The following is a 15,768-nucleotide window of genomic DNA, read 5'->3' on the forward strand; positions in this document are numbered from 1 at the left end:
TATTGTGCTTTAGAAGCCAGACTACTCGGTGCCGGGCTCCTGGTGCCTGTGTTCTCTGGGTCCAGCTAATGCCAGTGCTGTATTGGCTTTGCTTGTGTTTTCTCCAAGCTAGGGACAAAAGCATGTGATTAAACCTGGCTGTTTTGCAAACAGCCTGTTTGTGAGGGCACCGTGCCCCAGGTTCCCTTGGACCAGGCGACCCCACACTTCCCATCACCTGCAGTCGGGGAATACCTGTATGAGCCCATGTATGTCTAGCAGGGGCCTTTCCCTGGGACAGTGCTGCTGGGGGGCATCAGTATCTCTTGGGGTCTGGTTCCCTCTGTGACCTCATTCATAGGACAGTTGGACTGGCAGGGCCCTTATACAGCCACATCTAGTCTAGGATTATCCCTGACTAAATCATCCCAGCCCTGGGTCTAGTGGAGATGACAACAGCTTCTCTAGGTGCCTGATCCAGTGCCAGACCCCCCTGACCACGGTCTCTGTCCTTCGCAGGCTGCGTGCAGTTTCTGGAGCAGCCCACCATGGCTTTTGTCCGGCTGAACGAGGCCACTTTCCTGGAGTCTGTCCTGGAGGTCCCGATCCCAGTCCGGTTCATCTTTGTCCTGCTGGGGCCCAGCCAGGCCAACATGGATTACCATGAGATCGGGCGTTCCATCTCCACCCTTATGTCCGACAAGGTGAGGAGCAGGCTGGGCCATCGCTAATGCTGGGGGGTGGGAGAAGGGACAGAGGGTCAGGCACAAGACAGGGCAGCTACAGAGATTTCATAGATTTCATAGACATCAGGGCTGGAAGGGACCTCGGGAGATCATCGAGTCCAGCCCCCTGCCCAAAGGGCAGGAAGTCAGCTGGGGTCATAGGATCCCAGATGCTGTTGCTGTGCCAAGGCCTCTGCTGGACAGGAGCTGGGGGTGGGCATGGCCAAGGGGGCAGGTCTAGTCCAAAGATCACAGCCCAGGATGGGAGGCTCAGGGCAGGGTGGGATCACCCGGTGCAGAAGGACCCTGACGGTCATGCTGTGCTGGGCAGTGAGTGCAGAGGACGGCAAGAGCGAAGGGGTCCCCAGAGGTTGAGGGAGGAGAGGAGGGAGGGTGTGCACCTCCAGTGCACTGAGTCAGGCAGAGGTGTTGGCCCTGGAAAGGGACAGGCAGACCAGTGCATTGGAGCCCCTGGGCCCAGTGCCTAGCACAGCAGGCACCAGCACCCAAACTGGATGCAATGGTGACTGTTGCAGATGGAGACGGGGCTGCGCTGATCTCTCCTGCTGGGGCATCCAGGAAGATGCATGCTGCCTCTGCTGGGGCAGGGAGGGGAGATGCATCATCCCGACTAGCAGACGAAAGGGAGGCGACCATGACATTGGCCATGGGGAGAGGGGGAGTGACACATCCTGGGGCTGGCTCCCAGGTTCCTAGCTGCAGCGATGCCTTATCCCTGCTGGCTGCCAAGCCCAGGTTGGGGCAGCTGGGGGAGGGGAGACGAGGGGTGTTAGGTTTAGGGTTATGGCCAATCCCCAGCCCTTTCTGGCCCCTGCGTGTAGAGCAGAGAGTGGTTTCAGGACCACAAGCTGGGAGAGGAGCCCCGGGGAGCTCCCGCTTGTCGGTCAGGAGGGGAGGGACTGGGACTGGAAGCAGAGCAGGCAACAGCTTGGCCAAGTGCCAGAACCTGGGACTGGGCTGTTTGCTCTGGAGGGGGTGGGGTTTGGGTGGGGGCAGTAGGGCAGGTGCTGGAGCTGGAGGGTCTGGGTGCACAGGGGGAAGGTGCTGTGATGCTGCGCTGAGGACTCTGACCCTAACCTGAACTTATCTGGCGACAGCTCTTCCATGAGGCTGCATACCTGGCAGATGACCGCCAGGACTTGCTCAACGCCATCAATGAGTTCCTGGACTGCAGCATCGTCATCCCACCATCGGAGGTGGAGGGCAAGGACCTGCTCCGCTCCATTGCCACCTTCCAGAAGGAGCTGCTGAGGAAGAGGAAGGAGCGGGAGCAGAAGAAGTCCACAAAGGAGGGCATTGCCCAGGAAGCCAAAGGTCTCTGCTGTGTTACCTTGTCTGTCCAGGGGATGGAGACTAAGCCCTGGGTGCTGGCTGCGACCCTGCAAGGCTCCCTGTGCGCTGCCCCAGCAGGGGTGTGTGGGAAGGTCAGGACAGGGTGAGCAGCGGGGGCTTGGGCTGTCAGGGGGGCAGTGTGCAGAGAGCTGCCAGTGATAGCGTCACGCCAACTGGCTGCATGGCAGGCGGGTTTGCTCCGGCACGTACATCCTAGGGGAAGGGAGCTCGCATCCCTGTGTTCCCCTTGTGACCCATGCGCCCTGCCCCTCCCCAGAGCTGTGCGAGGTGAAGGCTGAGGAGGAGGAGGAGGAGGAGGCAGAGGACGACCCCTTGCGGCGGACTGGCATTTTCTTTGGCGGCCTGGTGCGGGACATCAAGCGCAGGTACCCCAAATACCTCAGCGACATCCGGGACGCCCTGCACAGCCAGTGTCTTGCGGCCGTTCTCTTCATCTACTTTGCTGCTCTCTCTCCTGCCATCACCTTCGGGGGACTCTTAGGTAACGGGCCTGCGCTCGGTCTGCACGCTCCTGCCTGCCAGGTGCCCTGGCTGGGCCTGGACGGGGCTCTGGCTTGGGGGCTTGTTCTGCTGCATGCGCATGGCTACCTTCCTCCCTGCTGCTCAGCCCCCCGGCCTGTCTGCAGTTCCTTTCTGAGCGCTCTCTGGCATGTCCATCCTTTTGCAGCAGCGTGGAGCCAGGACCAGGCGCGGCCTTCCAGGAGCAGCACTGGAGAGAGCCCCTGGGCTCCTCCCTTAAGTGCTCTGGTGTGTCCTAGCTGGAGCTCCTTGATGCACATGTTGTTCTCTGTCTCTAAGGGGAGAAGACGGAGGGTCTCATGGGCGTCTCAGAGCTGATCATCTCCACCTCGGTCCTGGGCATCCTGTTCTCCCTGCTTGGGGCCCAGCCCCTTCTTGTCATCGGCTTTTCAGGACCACTCTTGGTGTTTGAAGAAGCATTTTACAAGGTGCGTGTCAGCCCTTGCCACATGTGGCCAGGGCTTGTCCCACCAGTGCCTGTGGCCTGGCCCATCTGGGCAGGGCCTTGTGGCATTCCCCTGATGCCTGCAGGGCAGTGCTGGGGCTGGTCAGGTCATCTGCAACTGCAGAGCTGCTGCAGGGTCTGTAGTGTATCCAGCCATGCAGGCCACCTGCAGCCAGCCTTGCGGTGCAGCCTCTCCTGTGGGGTGGGCTGGGCAGGGCTGTGCTGCGCTGCCAAAGGCTCCGAGCCATGGCTTTGCTGTGGAGTCATTTTTCCTTTGCAGTGTTGGGAAGGGAGGGGAGGTATGCGATGGCTGGCATCCCCTGGCCACACACCTGCTGACAGGTATTCACAGGCCTGGACAGGGTCTTGGGGCCATGAAGCCTGGGCAGGACCATCCCTTCAACAAGAACAAGTGCAAAGTCCTGCAGTAGGGACAGGATACTGACATGCACAAATGCAGACTGGGGAATGGCTGGCCAGGCTGCAGCACTGCAGAGAAGGGTCTGGGGAGTAGTGGACCATGAGCTGAACAGGAGCCAGCAGTGCGCTTGGGCTGCAAACCAAGCCAGCAGTCTCCTGGGCTGTACGAACAGCAGTCTCACCTGCAAGTGAGGGGCAGTGATTCTCCTCCATTCAGCACCGTATACAGTGCATACACTGTGCAGCCATGCCATGTCCAGTGCTGGGCTCCACATTGCAGGAGAGATGTGAACAGATTGGAAAGAGTCCAGTGAGGAGTGACAGCAGTCATCAGGGGCCTGGGATACATAACTGTGAGGACAGGTTGAAAGAGCTAAAGGTAATTAGTCTGGAGAAGAGAAGACTGAGGGGGGATTTGATAACAGTCTCAAGATACCTAAAGACTGTTATCAAGAGGATGGAGATGGGCTTTTTTCTGTGGCTGTAGGGAACAACAGTGGCCTCAAGCTGCAGCAGGGAAAATTTAGGCTGTAGACAAGGGGGAACTTTCTAACTCTGAGGAGGTCAAGCACTGAACAGGCCCCTCAAAGTGGTGGAATCTCCTTCCCTGGAGACATTCAAGGGCAGGTTGAACAGACCCATGGCTGGCATGGTCTAGGGACGATCCTGCCTTGAGCAGGAGGCTGGACTAGATGTGAGCTCATGGGGTCCCTTCCAGCCCCTCTTTTCTCTGGTCCCATGACCCTCAACCAAACCATCCTGCTCTGAACTTCCAGTGGTGGCAACTCCCATGCTGACCAGCAAGTGCTTCCTAATGTGACCTAGGTCTCCCTTGCTACAGTTAGTTCATGTCCTGTCCCCCATGGTCGTCCCTCCCTCAAGCGCTGTCTGTCTCAAGGCTGGAAGTGCCCCGCTGGGGTGCAATGGCTGATGGGAGGGCAGGAGTCTGTGACCCTTGTCAGGGAGTCAGCCCTGCCTTAAGCATGGCCCTGCTGTGGGGCCTAGGAGGACGTCCTCACACTTCCCAGCTGGCACTCAGGGGTCGCATGGGCCAAGGGGGAAGGAGCAGATGCTCAGACTGTGACTGTGACCATGACTGCCCCTTCCTCCCCATCTCAGTTCTGCCAGACCCAAGGCATTGAGTACCTGACAGGCAGAGTGTGGATTGGTCTGTGGCTCATCGTCTTCATCTTCATCATCGTGGCAGCTGAAGGCAGCTTCCTGGTGCGCTACATCTCGCCCTTCACGCAGGAAATCTTTGCCTTCCTCATCTCCCTCATCTTCATCTACGAAACTTTCTACAAACTCTACAAGGTGATCCCCCTCCCAGTGCCTTCTGCCTGCCCCCATGGGTGGTGGCAGCCATGCCCCAGCTCCTTTGGGCAGTGATGGTGTCTTCTCCCCCCCCCGCCCCCCTGCAGGCAATGACATGCCCCCTCATGCCCCCCTGCCCAGGTGTTTGCAGAGCACCCCCTGCTAAAGTTTTATCCACCAAGCCTGCAAGGCAGCCTGAACACCAGCGCACCCTCTGCAGACGCCATGACACTGGGAACCCGGATGCAGCCCAATACTGCCCTCCTCTCCCTCATCCTCATGCTGGGCACCTTCTTCATTGCCTTCTTCATGCGGAAGTTCAAGAACAGCCGCTTCTTGGGAGGGAAGGTAGGTGCCCAGGCTTGTGGCTCTTCTGCACACGCTGCCCCTAGCCCCTCCACCCAGTCGTTGCCCTCCAGAAACCCATCTTGCTGCGTGCTCTGACATATCAGGGCTGGTGCAGGGGTCTCTGCAATGACTGAGTGAGTCAACATACCAGTAGCCCTTTGGCTTTGTGATATGGCTTTGCCCCAGGCTGCAGCCTGCAGAAGGAGATGGCTGCAGCAGCTGGGTGCTGCTGGCCCCGTCACTGCCATCCATGGCTGTCCCTGCCCATCTCTGCACCCAGGGCGCCAGGGCCAGCAGGGCTTCTCTGATGGAGTCTGTAGCCCAGAGTCTGCTGCACTGGAGCCTCCCAGGCAGAGCAGTTCCCAAGAACCAACATCTGTTTTCCAGGCTGATCTTAGGGAGGGTGAGGAGTGGGGGTGAGAGGTCTCCAGCATCGGGTCAAAATGACCTGGCAAGCAGGAGGGAGGGTTGTGGTCATGGTTCGTTTGCATGCTCAGGGCTGTAGTCCCCATGTGCTTTCAGAGGCATCTCCAAGTGCAATGGGGCTGGGGACTGCCAGATTCACACCCCACATGGCCAGGGCCAGCCCCGTCAGAGCAGCCTGGTGCACCTGGGCCCCTCACCATCCACTTGTTAGCAACACTCACTTGTGCTGCACTCCTTGCTGCTGCCTCCCCACCCCGCAACAACACATCCAGGCACTCTCTGCTTGGGACCATGGAGATCCATGTTCTGGAGGGGCCCAGCTCATCCCTGCTGCCATGATCACTCCACAGGCTCGGCGCATCATTGGAGACTTTGGGATCCCCATCTCGATCCTGGTCATGGTGTTGGTAGACTACACCATCACAGACACCTACACACAGGTAGGGCAAGCACTGCCCTAGGCCCTGCGCATGCAGCCAGTACCGAGCCTCCGCACCCATGTAGCCCGGCCCCATCACGTCCCCCCTCCTCAGTGTAACGGGCAAGCTAGAGACCTCAGTGCACTGTTCCTGCAGCCCCCAGGAGTTAGAGCTCTGGCACCTGGAGTCCCTTCAAGGGCTGGAGCTTGGGCAGGGCTGCATGTGGCATCAAAATAGGGGGAGAACCGGGGGTGGCTGGGAGTTGTGCAGTCTCAGATTGGCAGAGGAGGGAGGAACGTAGCCTCTGGCTATGCCTGCAGGCTGCAGCTGGGTCTGAGGACAGTGCCCCAGAAAGGGAACAAATAGATGGGCCCCAAGAGGTCTGCAAAACCTGGTGCAGAGAGGGGGACTGTGGCCTGCTCCAGTGACACAGGGAGGTTACAAGGTGCCTCAGCTCTCGTCTGGAAGCACCCCCATGGGCAGAAGGTCTGAGAACAGCAGCTCCCCAGGCTCGGATCAATGACCAGTAACAGCCGAAGTGAGAAGAAGGTTTGCTGGAGTGGAGAGGCGGGCTGTTGACGGGCTGGGAGTGGGCGAGGGGGAATGGCCATGAACAGCTGGCCAGGGCAAGGCAGAGGTGGCAGCTCTGGGGCTTTCAGGATGAGGCTTGGCATCTTTCTCTAAGCTCTGCTCCATCTCAGCCATGGGCTCTGGGCTGTGTGCAGCATCACAGGGCAAGGGCTTCTGGCCTGCAGGACACAGAGGTCAGTTTGGTAGCAGATGGCTCAGCTGGTCCCTCAGGGCCTCAGAATTGGTGATGCCCAGAGCCAGAGCCAAGCCCCATGGGTAGAGGGGCCCTATGGTGCTGTGTGGTGCTGAGCACAGGTCGGGGCTGGGGCTAAGAGTGATGGATTCCCAAAGTGGGGTGTGCGCTGCCTAGGCCATGGGGCCGGATGCAGTGAGGATGTTCGTGTCGTGTCGGACTGCTCCTACAGAAGCTGAACGTCCCTGCTGGCCTCTCCGTCACGTCCCCCGACAAGCGCGGCTGGTTCATCCACCCCTTGGGCAGCAGCCAGGCCTTCCCAATGTGGATGATGTTTGCCTCGGCCATTCCTGCACTTTTGGTCTTCATCCTCATTTTCATGGAGACGCAGATCACCACGTGAGTGCCACTGCCTGTGAGCTGCTGGTCATCGGAGCCGGCACCAGGGGTCTGTGCAGGGCACCAGTGGGGGTGGGGTCAGCCCAGGGTATTCAGGCTGTTGCTGGATCTGGACAGCAGGGCACCTGGCATGGAAAGAGGCAGGCAGGATTCCTTGAGTGCTGGTGAGAATGATACCTCTGCCCACTGGAGCCTCCTGCCTCGGTCTTCTCTGCTTCACAACTGCAGCATGGGTTCCCTGCTGTGCCCAGACAGGCCTGTGTGCACAGGACGCTGTCTCCATGTTCTGCCCCAGCCTAGCCCAGGAGAGGATGCCTCCCTGGGGTAGCTGATATGGTTGTGGTCCGGGGCAGAGGCATTTCCCACCCTGCCCAGCTCCTCATGTCTCCCTCACAGCTGCAGTGTAGTGCAGCCCACCAGTGCTGACTGCTCTCCCTCTGTTCCTGCCCCAGCCTGATCGTCAGCAAGAAGGAGCGGAAGCTGCTCAAAGGCTCTGGCTTCCACCTGGACCTGCTGCTAATTGGCACCATGGGCGGGCTCTGCGCTCTGTTCGGGCTGCCCTGGCTGACGGCAGCCACTGTGCGCTCCATCACCCATGTCAATGCCTTAACTGTCATGAGCAAGGCCATTGCACCTGGGGAGAAGCCCAAGATCGAGGAGGTGAAGGAGCAGCGGGTCACGGGCGTACTCATTGCTACCCTTGTTGGTGAGGCTGAGCTGCGTGGCGTGGGGGTGGGCTAGCAAGAGATGTGGCTTGCACTGAGCCAAGGTGTGGGCAGAGATACCCCTGGCCTGTACCCCTGCCCAGCTGCCTACAGCTGACGTCACTCCACTGTCCCCCCAGGCAGTGCCCTGTTCCCCTCCAGAGTACCTGTCAGGATTCCTGAGCCAGGACTACTCACAGCAGCCTGGAGCCAGCATCCCTCCACCTCCACAGCTGGGGCCCCTGCACCCATGTCCCTTCTGTCTCACTCTCTGCAGCTCCCCCAGCCAGTGCTCTGCCCCCATCTCGCCATAGCCCTCCCGTCTGCCCCAACACCCACACAAACACCATCCCTACCTGCTCCCCAGACAGTGGCTGTGCCTCACTCCCCCCACAGCCAGTGCCTTACCCCTCCCCTGCAGCCAGCCTCCCACCCCCCTGCACCCTACCCCCTACCTGCAGCAGACGGGTGCCTGAGGGCTGGGGTGTCAGGGGGCCCCGGTGTGTGCATGGTGAGCCCTGAGCACCGTCATTGCAGGCTTGTCCATCGTGATGGGTAACGTGCTGCGGCAGATCCCACTGGCCGTGCTCTTCGGGATCTTCCTCTACATGGGGGTCACATCTCTCACTGGCATCCAGCTCTACGAGCGGCTGCTCCTCATCTTTATGCCGTCTAAGCACCACCCTGATCACATCTACGTTGTCAAGGTGGGTGAGCAAGGCGGGTGGGAGCTGCAGCTGGGGGAGTGGATGACAGGTGGCGGGGATGTTTCTGTTGGGGGGTGCAGGCAAACACTGAATAGCCCTGGCTGTGGGTGCTGAATGACCAGTTCTCTGGAGCTGTGAGACCAGTGGGGCCCTGGGCAGTATGGGGACTGACCACAACAGGGAGACCCCTGCTCCGGGGGCTGGCATGTGGTGCATTGCTGCTGGTGGGTGGTGAGATGTGTGCGGGCTGGGTGGAAGAATGCTGTATTGCTGGGATGCTGCACCACTAGGCTGGCAGAGGCATGACCTGTTGCTAGGGTAGTATGTTGTGAGACTGTTGTATGGCACTCTCTGGGGGGGGGCTGGAAAGTTGCCAGGCTGGGTGGAGGCATGGTGGGTTGCTAGGATGGCTTGTTGCTAGGCTAGACCAGCATATAGCATGTTGCTAGGATGGCATATTTCTAGGGAGGTGCATGGCTAGGGCGATGTCATAGCGTGCTACTAAGATGGCACGGTGTTGGGCTGGGCCATGATGTGGCATGCTGCTGGGTTGGGCAATGGCTTAATGCATTGCTACGATGGTGCATTCCTAGGATCATGTGTTGATGGGCTGGCCCATGGCAAGGTGTGTTGCTAGGAAGACATGTGGCTAGACTGAGCAATGGCGTGTTGCCTGGACGGTGCATTGCTTGACTGCATGGAGACACAATGCATTGCCAGAGTGGGCTGCGGTGTGGCGTGTTTCTGGGCTGGAACATTGCTAGGCTGGGCCATGGCATAGTGTGTTGCTAGACTAGGCAAGGGAATGGCACATTGCTAGGGTGTCACGTTGCTAAGATGGCATGTTGCTTGGGTGGCACACTGCTAGGATGGGCCATGGCATGGCATGTTGCTAGGGTGGTTCATTGCCAGGGCAGGCAAGATGTGGCTCTTTGCTAGGTTGGTCTTGTCTCCCCAGGTGAAGACCTGGAGGATGAACCTCTTCACCCTCATCCAACTGGCCTGCATTGTGCTGCTCTGGGTGGTGAAGTCGACTGTGGCCTCCTTGGCCTTCCCCTTCGTGCTGATCATGACAGTGCCCTTGCGACGCTTCGTGCTGCCCCGCTTCTTCCAAGATAGGGAGCTCAAAGCTGTAAGCTGCTCCCCCACCCAAGGTTTCCTCCCCAGTGCCACAGTGTCCAGGTTGCAGTGGTGTCCTGGAGGCAACTGCTCCTGGGTGCTGGCTGGACCCAGTGCAGCCCCCCAGAGCCATGGGAGACCCTGTCCCAGAGCTCAGCTGGAGAAGGAGAGATAGGTGAAAGGGGGGAAAGATGCTGCTGCTGTGGGGAGACCTGAAGTCAGGGGTGGGGGTCCTTGCTTCGTCTCTCTACAGTCAGGGCTGCCTGGTATGCAGATCCCTGGTCTTTCTCCTCTGTGGCAGAAGCCAAGACAGGCCAGCCTGCCTGCCAGCCTCCCACAGACTCCCACTGCTGAAGGCAGGTTTCTCCAGCCCCTGGTCACAGGTCACTGGTGCCTCTTTGCTGCAGGGAAGGGCCTGGATCAGGCTCTGGCAGGAAGGAGGAGTCTTGTGGCCTTCCCCAGTGGTGGCTGTCCTGTAACAGGAGGAGAGGCAGGGGCGGCCCCCAGCAGCAGGAGAGTTAGAAGCAGGAGGGAGGGAAGAGCTGGGACTAGTGGGAGCCAAAGAGGGTGGGAGCAACTTCAACCAGCTGGGCAAAGCTCGGGGGGTGGAGGGGGCAGTGGTCCCAGGTCCCAGCTGCCTGGGGGCAGAGTCTGCTGGACAGTGGCACTGTATGGGGCTCAGCACCTGCTCAGGGAGCAGCCATGGCCCTTACTGCCAGTCCTTCTTGTCCCCAGCTGGACTCGGAGGACGCAGAGCCAAACTTCGATGAGGATGGCCAGGACGAGTACAACGAGCTACACATGCCTGTGTGAGCGGCTGCTGTGGTGCCTCTGCCTGTGCTGGGCTCTCTTCTGGACCCAGGGCTGTCTGAACAGGCCTCAGACTCAGCAAGTCAAGCAGCTTCTGGTCTGCAGCAATGAACAGCTGTTCTATGGCCTCTGCGGGGCACGGCCCAGCTGATCCCATGACACCCATCACCTGCTCAGTGGAGGCACCGTCTCCCTCTTCCCGGAGCCAGCGGGGCCAGGAAGTGCCTCTCGCACCCAGATGCCCCGTGGGACCCTGCGCTCTCTTGGCCCTGAACTGGCCCCAGTCCTTGCCGGTGGCTGGGGGCTGCATTCAGTGCATGGGCTGGTTAAAGGAAGCCATGCCACTACCTCCCATTCACCTGCTTCAGATGCCAGCCCAGGACCCAGGCACTGTGGAGGGAGAGGCTGGCCAGGCCCCACCCTGGGAGGGGAGGGAAGTGTCTCCTGCAGTCACAGTGCCAGGCGAGTCTTGCCTGCGAAGGGCTGGCAGCCTCCTGGGGACTCTGAAGGCAGCCTCTTTGCTCAGCCTGACAGGTGCCCTGGTCCAGCACGCCCTGCCATGCCTTGTCCCCAGGTGTTTGTGCTCCCCATGGTCCTTTAGGCCTGGCTGCCCTGGCCCAGCTGTTGTTCCAAAAGCTGCCCTCCGGCCCTCTTGATGCAGTGGGGCCGGCCTCCAATCACGTGAGCAAACTAGAGAGTACAGCACAGCTCTCGGGTGGGCAGCAGGTCACCAGCTGCCACAAGGAGACTCCCCCTCACACTTCACCATGCCTGGGCAGCACTGGGTGACCCTGACCTCTTGGGTCTGTGCCCAGCCTGGTTTGCTCTGAGCCCCCAGTGCCTTTCTGCAGAACCGGGGGACTGTGGACCCTGGCCGGGGCTCTGGGGATGGGGCCACCCTGCATGCCTGTGCCATGAGAGCAGGCCCTTTCCCTGGGGTTGCACAGTGCTTCTGCTTTCCAGACCTGAAAACAGCTGGCAGCACCTCCAGCAAATCCCTCCCTCAGCCTGCCCCATGTGTCTGAGGTAAGGGGTTGTCTGTCCCCATCTGAAGTCACACTCATCCCTGGTAGCCAGGTGTGATGTTACAGCTAAGGTTTGTGATGTCAGAAGGGGGCAGAGCAGGTAGGCAGTGCCCTTGGGGGGGGGGGTAGGGCTGAGGGGAGTGTCCCCCCACCACCCTTGCATTTTACGCCCCCATAGGCACCGGTCTCAACAGCCACCGACTGGGTTTGCTGAGGTGTTCAGGCCCCTCAGGACATGGAGGCCTCAGCCCCCTGACTGGATCACTGTGGATCCCTGACCCCTCCCTGCCTGGTGGGCAGTCTGGCCTGGATCCCACCCCCCAGTGATCACGTCACTACGGACCTTCCTTCTGCTGCCCCCAGAGCTGGGTCACCCATTAGCGGTGCCTGGCAGCTGGGGGATGAGCAATAACCACCAGGAACCTGGTCTTCAGGCCTGCAGTGTGAGCCCTGGGCAGCCACATCTCTGTGCAGGGAAGCCATGGGGGTGTCTTGCTGTCCAGGCCTGGTTCCTGGCATGGGCGGCTAGGGCCCCTGGCTCTCTGGTAGGACCAGGCTGTAGCTGAAGAGATGATCTGTGATGTGCTCTCAGCATGTGGCTGGGGGCTAACCCTGGCAGGCAGAAGGCCCAAGGTCATGGGCTCCTGCTCTTTCTGGGGACAGGAGGGGATGGTGCTCTTGCAGGGTAGGTGCCAGCCTGGGATCCCTGTCTATAGCACTGCTTGGCCCTGGGACCCTAGCCTGCCCCTGGCCCTGCCCCATTCCTATCCATCAGTGGGCACAGATCCTTCCTTACCGCCTAGGGCACTTGCTAGGCTTTGGAGTCACATGTTGCACCCACAGAGCCTCAGAAATACCCACTCAAAGAGAGAAACCCCTTTGGTGCCCACTGCCCTGGCTCAGCGCCTGGCCCCCACAGCCCTGCCACGCCCATGGATGCCCTTGTAGGTGGGAAACTGGTGTCTTCTGTGTGTCTGTGGCTGCGTGTGTCCTGTCCTCCTTGTGTAGTGTAGGAGGCCTGTTGTCGCTGTGTCCCCAGCAGCCTGGCTGTGTGTGGTGACTTCTGACTGTAGTGAAAACAACTGCACTAATAAACCCTTTGCAGGAACACAACACAGGCCTCTGCATCCCTGGCATGTGCTTGAGCCCCTGGGCAGGGGCTGCAGGTGGCCAGTCTTCCATCTCAGAGACTGGGGGGGCCTGACCATATGCACCTTCCCTAGAGCCCACCCTTCCTCTGGCCCACGATCACCCTCCACTGCCACCACCCTGCTTGGAGCCCCTGTGGCTACCGGGACCCGCATAACTGCAGCATGTGCTGGACTCTGGTAAGTAGCCTGCTCCCAGCCCAGGGCTCTGAGCAGGGCACTCGGGCCCTGGATTCTACTCCAGCTCTCCTACGTGGCTTCGGAGGAGTCACTCCCCTGGCGAGCAGACCCCTCCCCACTGCTTTTCTGGCTTGGCCTGCTGCTTGTAAAGCAGCAGAGACCCTTGATGGGGTGAGGGGCAGAATGAAGCTGCCATGAGAAGACAGAGGCTTGTTCACTGGTAGCTGTGCCGCAGAGGTGCACGGCACAGATGCATGCACGTGCCCTTTCAACAAACCACGTGTGCACACGCCCAGTACGCACATTACTGCAGATGGTGAAGTAGAGTCTGGCCCCTGCCATCACTGTCCCTGCCAGCTTCCGTGGGCAAGATAGCCTCTGCTCCCTGGCATGGCATGTGCCATGGAGCTGTGAGCTGAGCCAGGCAAGGACACGGAGTCTGTCATCTTTGCTGAGAGGAGAGGCTCTGGGCCAGCCTCCTCCCACCCCAGCAGCACTTTCTCCAACTCCCGGCAGCGCTGCTGCACCTAGGGAAGAGACAGCATCGTAAGTGCCCAGGCTCTGCCACCTGTAGCCTGATGGGGCCCTGGAGGACAGGCACTGCGCGGAGCCCGCTCTTTGGCTCCTTTGAGAAACAGCACCCTCCCTTTCCCTACCACATGCCCCTTTCTCCTGCTCCCTCCCACTTGCCTCAGTGGCTGAGCCCATTCCTGCTGGGACTGAACTCTAGCGGGTCCTGGCTACAGGGCCTTGCTCTTCCGCTCAAGGTCAGCCCAGGGCTACACAGGATCAGGAGGGGATTTTTATCGCAATGGTTGGATTGGTATGGAGTGGGGCATTTCACCTTCCTGTGTAGCAGGGGGCACAGCCTCTGGGATCTCTCCAGTGCATTTTATCAACCCTTTGCCACAGTGGGGCATGGACAGCCCTTGTTCCCTGGCTTTACTTGCGGCAGGTTAAAGGCACCTGCTTTTGGTGTCTTTGGGCAATAGGTATTGCAGTTGTGTAACAGGGTTTAGGAATAGGTTAGACCAGAGCTGCTCTGGAATGGTTTAGATGGGGCTGATCCCCTGGAGCAGGTGTTGCACAAGATGATGTCTGGAGAGCCCAGGTACTCTGTGATCCCAGGATCCATTCCTTAGTACTGGAAGGGCTCCAACATGCTTTCTTCCCATCCCTTGCTGTCACTGGTCTCATGATCTACTGCACTGGATACCAGTGTGTCCTGAAGGCCCTACAAGACCCCGTGCACTCCTGCCACATACCACTGCATTCACAGGCTCATGTGAGTTCACACACATGCACACACCTGCACATGCAAAGGGGCATGCTGTAAAGCTTGCGTGCCCACAGCCTCCCTGCAGGCTAACCCTGGCCCTGCCCCAGCCATTCACCATTCAGATCCTCGGCCAGTGCCAGCAGCTGAGCCTCTTACCGCATCAATATGCCGGAGGAGGGCTGGCCTGACCGCCAGCTCCAGCACCCAGTCACTCTGTACAATGCTCTTGCGGTACTCCTCCAGCTCCAGGCGCCTCCCCAAGTCTGCCAACTCTCTCAGGATTGCCTGGCACGGGCTGCTGAGCTCCGGCACACGTTCAGCCATGTCCTCCTCACCCTGCCCCAGGCCCTGTTGGACACTGTCCAGCTCCTTCCTCTTGTCCTGCTGCTGCTGGTGCAGGTGGGAAATGCTCTGGGTGATGCTCCAGACCCATGCTTCCAGTGCTCCTGCGCGCTCTGCTCGCCTAAGCAGGGACATCAGCTCCTCCTGGCTCTCTTGCAGCTGGGCTCTCACCAGGCCAGCGCTGCCTGCCCCACTGCCTCCATTGCCACTGCTGCTGCTGTTTGCTCTGGGTTGTGAGCAGCCTCCCAAGAAGCTGTTAGAAAGGCTTAGGGGCCTGAAGGACCCATTCCTCAAGTGCTCAGAGGTGCCAGGAGCCAGGTCACCCCTGCACCACCCCCTTCCCCTGCCCAGCCTTGAGGGCAGCTGGAGGGAGCTGTACCTGGTTCTGTGGAGAGCAATCCACTGCTGGGCAAGCTCTGCGGTGGCCAAGCTTTTGTGAAAGATGTTGGGGACCAGCTTCAGGACCTTCCTGAAGGGACAGGCATGGGCAAAGCCCCATAGATCCTGCAGGCTCTGGGGGCTCAGCAGCTGGTCATCAATCATCCCGCCCTGCAGCAGCAGGGCCCACTTCCTCCTGATGGCAAAGAGCTGCCTGGCGATGTCTGCGATGGACTCTGCGACACAGGGCTGCTGCTCCTTCCTGTGCCCAGAACCAGAGGGGCAGGGGGAGCCCACAGGCAACCCAAGCTCTGACCTGCCCCCCGGCTCCTCGTTAACATACAGGTTCTCACACAAGGGGAACACCACCTTGGCATCAAATGTGTCTTTTAAAGAATTTAAATACCCCAAGTAAGAGCTAAGCCAGGAGACATAGACAGGGATGCTGCAGTCCCTGTCGCCCGCTGGAGGCTTTGCTGCCTCTTGGCCTGTCCAGTCCTTGCACGCCACGTGCCTTCTCAGCTGCTCTATGCTCTCCACCTCACCTGGCTGGCTCTCTGGGAATAGCAGCAGCAGCACCTTGTAAAGGGCATGCAGGTCAAAGCCCTCCTGGCAGCTCCGCACCTGCTCCTTGAAGGCACAGATCTCAGCTTGGAGGGCAGAGTAGAAGGTTTCCATGGGCAGCCCGTGTGACCTGAGGCGGTGGACAAGAGTTGGAGAGTTGATGTGAGAGGTGCACATCATCCTGGGCCTTAGAGCCAACGGCGGGTCAGGGCATAGGCAGCGAGCAGTGGGAAAGTGGGGAAAGAGCAAGGCCTGCTGGAGAAAGCAGAAACTACAGCATTGCTGCTTCCCAAAGACTGCCCTGCACGGGGGCAGCGAGAGTAGAAACGCACCAAGGCACGATGGACCAAGGGAAGGCGTCAGCTCCTGCCACCCTTCTGC

The 15,768-nt window shown here is 59.8% G+C and overlaps 2 protein-coding genes across 7 annotated transcripts in view; one reads left to right on the forward strand and one right to left on the reverse strand.

The window, feature by feature from the left end:
- The window catches only part of SLC4A3 (solute carrier family 4 member 3), a 35,663-nt gene extending 23,058 nt beyond the window's left edge, over window positions 1–12,605 (forward strand). For 5 of the 6 annotated variants that reach the window (XM_090046243.1, XM_090046244.1, XM_090046242.1 and 2 more), the window contains 12 exons: window positions 499–683; window positions 1,823–2,039; window positions 2,335–2,559; window positions 2,877–3,025; window positions 4,582–4,776; window positions 4,918–5,124; window positions 5,901–5,990; window positions 6,965–7,131; window positions 7,584–7,837; window positions 8,373–8,542; window positions 9,501–9,674; window positions 10,397–12,605. In XM_090046243.1, the coding sequence (XP_089902369.1) occupies window positions 499–683; window positions 1,823–2,039; window positions 2,335–2,559; window positions 2,877–3,025; window positions 4,582–4,776; window positions 4,918–5,124; window positions 5,901–5,990; window positions 6,965–7,131; window positions 7,584–7,837; window positions 8,373–8,542; window positions 9,501–9,674; window positions 10,397–10,474 (2,111 nt within the window). In that variant the 3' untranslated portion in view covers window positions 10,475–12,605. Of the gene's footprint in view, window positions 1–498; window positions 684–1,822; window positions 2,040–2,334; window positions 2,560–2,876; window positions 3,026–4,581; window positions 4,777–4,917; window positions 5,125–5,900; window positions 5,991–6,909; window positions 7,132–7,583; window positions 7,838–8,372; window positions 8,543–9,500; window positions 9,675–10,396 lie in introns of those variants that run through there. The other variant, XM_090046245.1, reaches the window with a different exon arrangement.
- Window positions 12,606–13,165: 560 nt separating this feature from the next.
- LOC149867831 (uncharacterized) lies at window positions 13,166–15,501 on the reverse strand. The gene is made up of 3 exons (XM_090041742.1): window positions 14,798–15,501; window positions 14,260–14,638; window positions 13,166–13,351 (listed from the first exon to the last, which is right to left on the reverse strand). The coding sequence occupies exons 1-3, from the start codon at window positions 15,499–15,501 to the stop codon at window positions 13,166–13,168; spliced, it is 1,269 nt and encodes a 422-aa protein (XP_089897868.1).
- Between the last annotated feature and the right edge of the window lie 267 nt (window positions 15,502–15,768).

This window comes from Crocodylus siamensis, chromosome 4, assembly GCF_052110815.1.
Source record: "Crocodylus siamensis isolate JL-2025a chromosome 4, ASM5211081v1, whole genome shotgun sequence".
NCBI classification, from domain to species: domain Eukaryota; kingdom Metazoa; phylum Chordata; order Crocodylia; family Crocodylidae; genus Crocodylus; species Crocodylus siamensis.

Coding starts and splice junctions, on each gene's coding strand:
- LOC149867831 (XM_090041742.1), bottom strand. CDS start 15,501: ATGGAAACCTTCTACTCTGCCCTCCAAGCTGAGATCTGTGCCTTCAAG. Junction 14,639..14,797: donor TCCCTCCAGCTGCCCTCAAG/GCTGGGCAGGGG, acceptor CAATGGAGGCAG/TGGGGCAGGCAGCGCTGGCC. Junction 13,352..14,259: donor TCCTCCGGCATATTGATGCG/GTAAGAGGCTCA, acceptor TCTCTTCCCTAG/GTGCAGCAGCGCTGCCGGGA.